The sequence below is a fragment of the Piliocolobus tephrosceles genome, unplaced genomic scaffold, assembly GCF_002776525.5.
Source record: "Piliocolobus tephrosceles isolate RC106 unplaced genomic scaffold, ASM277652v3 unscaffolded_14752, whole genome shotgun sequence".
NCBI classification, from domain to species: domain Eukaryota; kingdom Metazoa; phylum Chordata; class Mammalia; order Primates; family Cercopithecidae; genus Piliocolobus; species Piliocolobus tephrosceles.
This window is the reverse complement of record NW_022296257.1, coordinates 1-10,758: the sequence shown is the minus strand read 5'-3', so window position 1 is coordinate 10,758 and position 10,758 is coordinate 1. Positions and strand designations below refer to the sequence as shown.

General features: G+C 45.3%; 1 protein-coding gene and 1 long non-coding RNA gene across 2 annotated transcripts; one reads left to right on the top strand and one right to left on the bottom strand.

Annotated features, from left to right (window-relative positions):
• The first annotated feature begins 317 nt into the window (after window positions 1-317).
• MPC1L (mitochondrial pyruvate carrier 1 like) lies at window positions 318-972 on the top strand. The gene has a single exon (XM_031935018.1). The coding sequence runs from the start codon at window positions 404-406 to the stop codon at window positions 815-817; it is 414 nt and encodes a 137-aa protein (XP_031790878.1). The 5' UTR covers window positions 318-403; the 3' UTR covers window positions 818-972.
• A 2,771-nt stretch (window positions 973-3,743) lies between these two features.
• LOC113220846 lies at window positions 3,744-8,072 on the bottom strand. The gene is made up of 2 exons (XR_003307540.1): window positions 7,407-8,072; window positions 3,744-6,963 (listed from the first exon to the last, which is right to left on the bottom strand). It is a non-coding gene; the product is annotated as an uncharacterized LOC113220846 (long non-coding RNA).
• Window positions 8,073-10,758: the final 2,686 nt, after the last annotated feature.

The following is a 10,758-nucleotide window of genomic DNA, read 5'->3' as shown; positions in this document are numbered from 1 at the left end:
GCATGTAGTCTGGAGCACTTTACAGCGGTTACTTGAAGGTGCGAGGGCAAAGCCACGGCCTTGCACCCCCCGCAGAACAGGAGCACGTGCTGTCCGCGGCACTTTAACGGCATTCAGGCAAAGGCGCGTGGGTGAGGCCACTCCCTTTTGCCCCAACAGAACAGCGGCACGTGCGGTCCGGCGCACTTTATGGCAGTCAACGCGAAGGCGCCAGGGTGAAACCATGCCCTTTCATTCCGACAGAACAGCGGCACGTGCTGTCGGCGCACTTTATGGCAGCCACGCGAAGGCTCGAGGTCGCGAGCGTGCGCCCAGTCAGGGTCGGCTGCAGATACTGGACTTTGCGCTCTATTTCGTTGTGGTCTGGCTGTCGGTCCGTAGGCACACCTACGGCTATTCCATCATGGCGAGGGTGGCGGTACCGTGGTGGACGATGAGAGATCACTTCCAGAGCAAGGAGTTCCGGGGATACGTGAGCAGCACTCACTTCTGGGGTCCCGTGTTCGACTGGGGCCTTCCGCTGGCTGCCTTTAAAGACATGAAGGCGTCGCTGGAGATCATCAGTGGCCACATGACGACAGCGTTCATCTTGTACTCGGCGATCTTCATGCCCTTCGCCTACCGCGTACAGCCTCGAAACCTGCTGCTGATGACGTGCCACCGTACCAACGTGATGGCGCAGAGTGTGCAGGCCGGTCGCTACCTACTCTACTACGGCGGTAGCGCTGAAGCTAAAGCCCGCGACCCTCCGGTTACCGCCGCCGCCGCCGTCGCGGCCGCCACCAGCCCGGGTTCCCAGCCCCCGAAACAAGCTTAAGAACTGAGAGGGCCTGATCTCCTCTCTGCAGGTCACAAGCACTGAACTGTCATTCCTCCTGAAAAAAGGCCAATGAAGACCTCGGTTTTGACTCTAAAACAGTGCGAATCTGACTTAAACCTGCAGTTTGATTAATAAAGAAATACAAAGTAACATTGAACTGAAGTTGAGTGTTGCCTCTTTTGTAAACTGGAAATGGTTTTTAGAAGGGGAGGATGGATTAGCTGGTCTTTCTCTTCACAGGACCTGCAACTCAAGATAGTTTAATATGGGGGAGGAAGACTTTGAATGTAAAGCACTTCACAGCTTTTTTTGTTTTTTCTTAAAGCTCTCTTGGGAACATATTTTTGTTACTTGTTTTGGATGTCCAGGGCAAACAGGGTTGCTTAGTATCACACATGACTCACAACTTGGTGCAGTGACAAATCTGTACATCAAAAAAAGTCTGGGGGCTTTCTACTGAGGGAAATGTTTCGAAGTGGGTTTTAAATGAATGTCGTGAGGTACAGTGTAGCCTTAAGGAGTCCTCAAGAGAACCTAGGATCTCTTGGTGACGGAGAGCAATTATAGAATTAGCCATGGAGACAGGATAAACAATTCTGGGGACAATTGCCATCAACCCTGGGATTCTAGGTAAATAGGTAAAACGACAAAATCATTCTTTCCTCCTTTTCTTATCCTTAAAAAACGGGGGAAATGGCAGTTCGCAGAACTGTTTACCTATCACTCTGTCGAATGCTAGCTAGAGCTGGGGGTGAGGGGTCAGTGGTCAACAGCGGCAGCTCGGAGTACTCCCCTAGGAATCTTGGGGGGTTCCTACGGACTCTTAAACCACAGAGCTGAGAAAAGGGAAACGAGAAGGGTGGGGTAGTGGGGCAGTAGGCTAAGGCCATTACCTACATAGCAGAGGCTGCCCTCTACGATTTGACCCAAAAATTTTCCCTGTCCCTGCCTCTGAAGGATGCGGAAAGTTCCAGAGTGTTTACTGGTGAACCCCAAAGTAGGTGTTTAGAAGTATTCGACCCTGCTTTCGATAGAGTTTTCAAATGCAAAGAAATTTAAAAGCACTATCAAAGATTCTGAAGACGTCAGTTCTTGGACAAAACAGGCACATTTGTGGAATTCTAGAAGATTCCCCTTTATCTTCTCTGGCATTAAAGCAGTAGTCCTCTTTGTAGGCAGTCTCTTGTGTTTCACGAAATTCTGCATGTGGGGACGGGGGGGGGGGGGGGTGGGAAATGAACTATGGGGAAGTAGTGAATTAATTATCTATGGCCGTGTAATCACCCCCAACACTTAGTTTAAAACAGTTATCTGACTTCATTTCTGAAGGTCAGGAATCTGGGAGTGATTTAGTGGGGGACTTCTGGCTCAGGGACTCTCAACTGTCAGCTGGGGCTGCAGTCTCTGAAGATTTGACTGGAGCTGGAAGATCCACTTCCAAGCTCATTCATAGTTGTTTGCAGGAGGCTTCAGTTCCTTGTCATCTGGGCCTCACCATACGGCTGCTTGTGACATGGCTTCCCCCAGAGTGGTGTTCCAAGAGACAGCCCAAGATGGAAGTTCTAGCCTTTTACAGCTTCATCGTGGAAGTTACATACCATCACTTCTGCTGTGTTCACACAAAACAACTCTGGTACACTGTGGGAGGACAATATGAGGATGGGAAGCAGGCATTGTTAGGGGCCATCCTGGACACTGGCTACCACACGTGGTGCTAAAATAATTCTCATGCCTTTCTGGTAGTCAGTAGGAAAGTAAAGCATGTAAATTTGTTGCCCACCTTCCCAAAGAGAGGTCACAAAATGCTCAGTTTACGGTTTTGTGGTCATTACTAACATGCACGTATCATAGAGCATGGGTTTGAGAAGCAGAAATCTCTGGAAGATAACCGTGGGTCTTAATGTTTTAGATAATTCAGACTACAATGCAGTATTAAAAACCAGTTCTTAAAGTTATGAAATGAGTAACTTTATATCCACTTCACTAACAATTTCATAAGTAGAAATTAATATATTTTTAGGTTGTCTTACAATATGCATTTTGTACTTTGAGTCTATTTCAATAAAAGGCCACTGTCTGTTGAAGACATTTCAGAGCAGGTAGGTTTCTAATTAACCTGGTGAGGGAAAAGGAGGTAATCTCTGCTGCTAATTTCCTATTACTCTATACTTACAATTTAGAGGTCAAAACAATTCAAGGAAATGTCCAAAAGATTGCAACACCTCCACAATAACGCAATGCTCCACTTACCGCATCTAACTCATAATATGCCCACCCAACAAAGTGAGCTAACCATTTGTTGCCTAGGATATTAGTGTTTAAAGCCAAATAGGTAATTCACACTTTAATACACATGAACCTTTTAAATCATTAGGGTAACAATCATTTCATAATCTTCCCAAACTCTCAAACGTAATCCTTTCTAACCTTGGCAATTTAAACTGTCTACAGATCTCCACCACAACTTTATAAAGCCAGTAACATTTTCTGAATTGGCAGAGCTAATTTTCCAGTTTTTGTCACCAACACACTTTAGTCATTTCCCAGAATCAGGTGTTCTACTCTGAGTTGAATATGTAATGTCTTCCTCCTTAGGTACTCTGAACTCCCTGGTGAAGAACAGGATAAATCCAAAGAACTGCTTTATCTTTGCAACTATAATGCTAATACCATTTTTTTCCTCTAATTCTTTCAAAACTATGAGCCACATATTGTGTCCCAGGGAGAGGCTGACAACAAATCATATTGCTGGACGAAGAAGACAAGGCGCTTCACAATGAAACAGACAGCCCTATGCAGAAAGTGATCCATTTGCTGGGCTTCTTCCCACTGCCCTGACAATTTGCAGGTGACCCTGGAGGTGGAGCTACAAAATGGAGGAATGGAGGCTACAACATAGCCCAGGAAATGCGACACAGCCAGCTTGCAGTTTGAATTTATATTTTATTATTCTGAAATATAAAATTTTAAAAACATTCAAAATACACCAGTACATGTTTGTTATAAAAATTTCACCCAGGAGGATATAAAACAGAAAAGCCAAATATTCCTTCTAACTCTCCCCTCTACCTCAATTTCCTTCAGAGGTAACACAGCAAAAAAAACTGGGGAAAAGCAAACAACTTTCCAGACCTCTACTATTCTAAAACACAAACAACATTACAGCTTGCTATGCATTGTTTTCTTGTTTTTGTTTTTTTGGTTGTTTTTTAGAGACGGAGTCTCCCTCTGTCACCCAGGCTGGAGTGCAGTGGTGTGATCTCAGCTCACTGCAACCTCCACCTCCCCAGTTCAAGCGATTCTCCTGCCTCAGCCTGCGGAGTAGCTGGGATTACAGGCACGTGCCACCATGCCCGGCTTTTTTGTGTTTTTAGTAGAGACAGGGTTTCGCCATGTTGGCCAGGTTGGTCTCAAACACCTGACCTCAGGTGATCCGCCCCTCTCAGCCTCCCAAAGTGCTAGGATTACAGGCGTGAGGCACCGCACCTGACTGCTATGTATTGTTAAGCCTTTTGCTTTTCTAGTTAATACGTCTTAGAGACCACTGCATGACCACAGTGCAGCATCGCTTCATTCTTTCCAACAGTTGCATAAGGTCCTGTAGTATAATGTGCTACATTTTAACAGTGCTACTGTACACATCCTGTTGTGCACACCCTTGTGCCCAGGTGCACAGTTCCGTTAAATAGAAAGATATCAACAGGTTGATGTCTCTATATATGATGCTACGTTGCCTTAAAGTCCTCTCTGGGGCTTTAAAAAGTTTTCGGAACCGTATCTTTATCAGACTGGACAAATCCAGTAAGATGACAGCTCGTATACCATCATCCATACCTTACACATCCTTGTATTTATATCTACTTCAGGGGCTGGCACATGGTGGACCCTTGATAAAAGCTTGTGGGCAAACTAACTAGACACAGGTATAAAATGGAAGCGTTCATAACCCAAAGTTCCTAAAATTAGAAGTCAGATCTTAAATTGGTTAATGAATCAAGATTCCATTTGATCCCAAGTTTTGTATTGCACATCTAGAAGCTCAGAAATATTTCGCTAAGTTTCTTCATTTGGAAGAGTTGTGAGATGAATGAAATTTCTTTCTTCACTGTTGAAGTTTTCTCAAGGAATTCCATGAAATGAAGGGAGAAAGAAAATGTAAGACTAAAGATGAAATACTACCTGGACAGATTAAAGGAGGAAGTTACAGGCACATCTGCACTCATCTGGGCTTTACAAAGTGATATTAAGTGCATTTTAACATAAAAATGTACACCAAATAAACCCCTGCCCTCCACCCATTCTATAGATGACATCCTTGGTAGGCGGCTGGATAGCCACACACCTTCACTGGGCTTGGAATGGAGCCTTTCCTGCAGGCAGCGAGGAACATGGCAATTCTGTTCCTGAAGGTCCACAGGAAACTTAACCCAGTTAAGTACCGCTGGCCTTGGAAACAAGTAGATGTGGGGAAAGGTGAAAGTGAGGCCGACTTCACAGACCACTGCCTACGATGGGGCAGTCATTGCGCAGTTTGGGAAACCAGCAGGAGGAAGTCAGGAGTGGATGACTTCAGGGGTAAAAGGTATAGAAGAAGCATGAACGAATGTGTGAATTTGTTGAAAGAAAATGATGATGTTTTTGAATTTCCACAAGAATGTTGCAATTTCATTTTTAAATTTTGTAATGAAGGACCAGGCTTAGTTAATAGCATAACTAACATTTAGGCCTGGGAATACTCCCAAGCTAAGAGGAGCCCTTCAGTCAAATATTCACTGAGCATGTGAGGCCAGGCCCCAGGAGCTTACTTTTCAAATGTGTACCATAAACCAGCTGCCAAGCGAGAAGCTCCCCTGCTCCTGCCTGACATCCCTGCTTGTGATGCTGGCCTGGGTCCTGTCTGTCCACTGGTCACTCGAGTCACCATTCTCCAGCTCCCCACAGACCAGTCTGGGCCCACCTCCTTGCCCTACTGCCTTAGGCTACTCCAACCTAGTAGTAATAGTTTCTTGGGGTTTTCTTGAGACAGGGTCTTGTTCTGTTACCCAGGCTGGAGTGCAGTGGCATGATCATAGCTCACCACAGCCTTGACCACCTGGGCTTAAGGGATCCTCCCACCTCAGCCACCTGAGTGGCTGAGACTAAAGGTGTGTGCCACCATGCCCAGATAATTTTTAACTTTTTTGTAGAGATGGGGTCTCGCCAACTTGCCCAGGTTGGTACTGAACTCCTGGGCTCAAGTGATCCGCCCACAGTGCTGGGATTACAGGCATGAGCCACTGCACCCAGAGGCAGTAACATTTCTGTACTGATTGGAAACGACTAGAAAATCGCCTTTCAGGCAATGTTTCTTCTTGCTTTCCTCTAAAAAGGAAATATTTCTTTCCTATTCCAGCATTTATATCCCAGCCCAGCCTTGGGCATCCTGGGTGAATAGGAATAGGACTTGCCTGCCAGTGGGTGGAGCACTCCAGGTAAGCCTTTGGCACAGGCCTGGCCAAACACAGCCTTTACTAAGTTAAGCAGTTACAGTTTAGGACCAGAAAAGAAATTCACCTTTTAAATAGCAAAAAAATCCCTGGATGATAGTAAGTTTTGTTGTTGTTTTTTGTTTTTTTGGGAGACAGAATCTCGCTCTATTGCCCAGGCTGGAGTACAGTGGCATGGTCTCAGCTCACTGCAACCTCTGCCTCCTAGGTTCAAGCGATTCTCCTGCCTCAGCCTCCCGAGTAAGTAGCTGGGATTATAGGCACATGTCACCACGCCCGGCTAATTTTTGTATTTTTTTTCAGTAGAGACAGGGTTTCGCTATGTTGGCCAGGCTGGTCTCGAACTCCTTGCCTCAGGTGATCCACCCGCCTGGGCCTCCCAAAGTGCTGGGGATTACAGGTGTGAGCCATCATGCCTGGCCTGGTAGCAAGTTTTGGCAAAGAGTAATATTTTTATTGCAATAGATTATACAACCCCAAGTTTATAAATATTAAAATAGTTCCAAAGAGAGGAAAGTCCAGGACAAAACAACAAAAATTCCGTTTTGTTTGGGTACAATAGTCTGGTAACTTTTTCCTTTTGCACAGAAAAGGATGTGTGAGACAGAAGCCATGCTGACTTTCACAGAACATGCCTGATTTTTGTTGACAGGCAACCTAAAATGAAAGAGAATGTTTTGATTTATTTTTTATTTGAGGGGAAAAAAGTAAAATGCTGAAGACAGTTACTCATTTTAAGAAGTTCTCCTTATGGAAACTAATCAATTGCTATTAATGCCATGGTAAGAGCTAGGCATCAGTGGTGTCATTTTAAGGCAGAAATGCTTTTTGATTATGTTATAAAGCTGATTCATTTAATTCAAGACCAATGACTTCACGTGTATTTGGCTAAACAGGGAGTTGATGTTGAATTACCTCACAGACTTAAGAACCATTAAGTACAGAAAGAACACAAACTTCAGTGTCCTCTCTTTGAAACAATAAGGACAAACTTCAGATTAGACTGTTGTGTGTTCATGATGGCCTCACATGAGAGAACAGACATGAAAGAGATGAGGCGATTCTGTCCTTCTTTAACACCATCATGTGCCTGAACTCACCTCAGGCCTTCCTGTCAGGTGTCTGTCTCCCAGGTTCCTGTGAATCCAGTTTCTGATGTAGACGGAGGCTGTCTAGCTTCTGCATATCTTCTGTAAGGCCATTTCTAAGATCCAAATTGTTTCTCAGAAATTCCTTCACCACTTCTAGTCGATTTGAGAGCTGCAAGAGGAAACCATGCAATGTACAGCTTAGACGATTTTATAGCAGATTTGTAATTCAAATGAAAAACCCACTAGCTTCCAGACTGGCTCCTACTCATGTGCCCAAGAGACAGAAATCTTGGCTACAGGCATCTGTCCACAGACAGGTTAAAGTTTGAAAAATAAAAACAAAACAAACCCTTTAAACAAAGCATCCTCCACTCAAAAAATAGTGGCCCAGAATAAGTGGTTCTGGGGGTACACAAGGGAGTATTTGCTTGTCTCCTTCCATTTTTTTGCTTTAAAACTTCCTGCCTTTACATGAAAGGGCGTCATTTCATACATACACACACACGTGTATGTGTACAAATAAAATGCCCTTTTCTTTCGAATTCTGTACCTGAATCATTATACATATGGATATATACGTGTGTGTGTGTGTATATATATATATATATGTGTGTGTGTGTGTGTGTTTGTGTGTGTGTATTTTTTGTTTTTTTGAGACAGTATCTCACTCTGTCGCCCAGGCTGGAGTGCAATGGTGCGATCTTGGCTCACTGCAACCTCCGCCTCCTGGGATCAAGTGATTCTCTTGCCTCAGCCTCCTAACTGGGATTACAGGCGCCTGCCACCACACCCGGCTAATTTTTGTTTTTAGTAGAGACAGGGTTTCGCCATGTTGGCCAGGCTGGTCTCCAACTCCTGACCTCAGGTGATTTGACCACTTTGGCCTCTCAAAGTGCTGGGATTACAGGCGTGAGCCACCGTGCCCAGCGATGAATGCTTTTAAATGGGGAACCCTCAACTACAAGTCAAGTCAGGGTTATATGAATCTAATGAAGAAAAGTAACGGAGCACTCTGCCCTAAGACAGCAGTAGTTCTTAAACTGCAGAGTGTACGTCACTGATTCCCATGCAGTAGGTCTGGTGTGGAACCCCAGCAAATACTCACGTTATTGTGAAGTAAGCAAATGAAAGAGCCGGATGCCAGATGATGGACGCTGGGGATGGGAGGGAGGTGAATGACTGGCTAAGGCTGTGGCCAGGATGCACAGGGAGCGGGGAGGGACAGGGAGGAGCTGCAGATGACCAGAGGGTTTCAGATTGGTCAGTAAGGAGACCGGGAATGTGCCCTTCAGGAGCTGGTTAATACACAGCTGGAAACTAGCCTAGAGCTCCTGCAAGATGCTTGGGCTTTAAATAATAAATCTGAAAGCCACAGACATGTGAAATGAAGATCACACAGATGACATGGTTCACAGCATGCGTTAGGAACTGTGGGCACTGCATCGTTAGCTCTCAGTAACCGTGCCTGGTGTCCTAGACACACCCCAGGGTCCTCCTGAGGCTCTAATCAGATGTCCGTGATGGCACCAGCAGGGCCTGGGCACCACACGCATACTCCCAGATAGACTTTTGCCCTCAGTGGGGTGCCCCTCCACTTGTGCAGAGACTTTCTCACATGATAACCTGGGAATGGTGGTCCTTGTGCTGCCACCTCCTGACCCCCCCTGCAGACTCTCAGGACTGATGTGCTCTGTTCTACTTAGTTTCTTTTCTTTTGTTCAAGGTTTCAGTTCTCTTTTTCCATCCCAAATTGCCTTTCTTTCCCATTATCTTCAACATGAGTGTCCCATAGCTGACATTTCTTGGAACTTGTTTTCTCCTTTGTGAAATGCAACAAATGCATTTACTCTTGAAATGTGCTTAAGAGGTGTTCTGGATGGGGTGATTATTTTAGCTTGGGGTTGGGAGGATGAATCAAAAGGAGGCTTAAAAAAAAAAGTATTAAGAACAGGGAAGGCTTTGCATGTTTATATGTAAAGGGGGAAGAGAAAGTAGAGATGGAAAAACTGAAAGTACTAGAAAAATTTGGAATGTAAAATATTCAGACTTGGACACTGAAGTGCAGCTTTGTCACTTAATTAGCTGTGTGACTTTGGCCAAGACATTTGACCTCTCTGAGCTTACTTCTAGGTACACAAATTAAGGATGATGATACCAACACCACCTAGGATTCTTGTGAGGATCAGAAATAAACTACTAAAAGCACTTAGCAGCTCTGGTCCATTCCTTCCTCCCTAACTACATTCATTTAATCAATGTCCAATTTACTGACAGTCTACTATGTGCTGGTCTACTGTTGGAGGCAAAAGATGCTCAGCAACTTCACTCTTCCAGTCACCTAAGCGAAAACTCTCGGCCTTGATCTCTTTCTCTCACATGCCACATTGGCACACCTTCACATCACCTCTACACTTCTACCCTCAGCCTGGCTACCACCATCCTTTACCTGGTCCACTGCAGTAGCCTCCTACCAGTCACCCTGCTTCTATCTTGGCCCCTCCCCTCCAGTACCCCAGGGTACCCTCACCACTGCAGTCAGGGGCTCCTTTTGTCATCCCAATGGCTCACAAGGTCCAGTAGGACCTGCTTCTTCTCCCTTCACTTCTCTGACCTCTTCACCCACTATTCTTTCAAATCCTCTTCCCCCAGATACACGCATGGTTAATCCTCACCTCCTTCAAGGTACTGCTAAGTCTCACCTTCTCAAAGAGGCCACCCTAACTACTCTACTGCAACCTGACATTCGTCCCCACTCTGCCAATCCTGATCACCCTCCCTCTGCTCTACACTGGATTTCTCCTACTGCCCCACATCATGACCTTATTATGTTTACTGTTTAATATCTGTCTCCCACTCTGGAGATCTTTGTCTGTTTCACTCACTGATGCATACCAAGCTTCTAGAACTGTGCCTGGCACACAGTAGGTGCTCAATAAAAATTTCTAGAATATAATGAATGAAGTGCCATTTTCTATCCTTTCCCCAGTGACCTTGAGTACATGCTGTCATCGTCTCTTATCCCTAAGCTTCCCCGCAGGTCTTGGTGAAGGTGGCTCCCTCACCAGGGTTTAAGAAATCAGTCTTGATTTTAAAGTCTGTGAAAATTATTTTCATGTTTTTTAGCCACTAACTGTGCTCAATGTACTTTAGTCGGAGTTTTTTTTTTTTTTTTTTTTGAGACGGAGTCTCACTCTGTCGCCCAGGCTGGAGTGCAGTGGCGTGATCTCAGCTCACTGCAAGCTCCGCCTCCTGGGTTTACGCCATTCTCCTGCCTCCGCCTCCCAAGTAGCTGGGACTACAGGCGCCCGCCACCTCGCCCGGCTAGTTTTTGTATTTTTTAGCAGAGACGGGGTTTCACTGT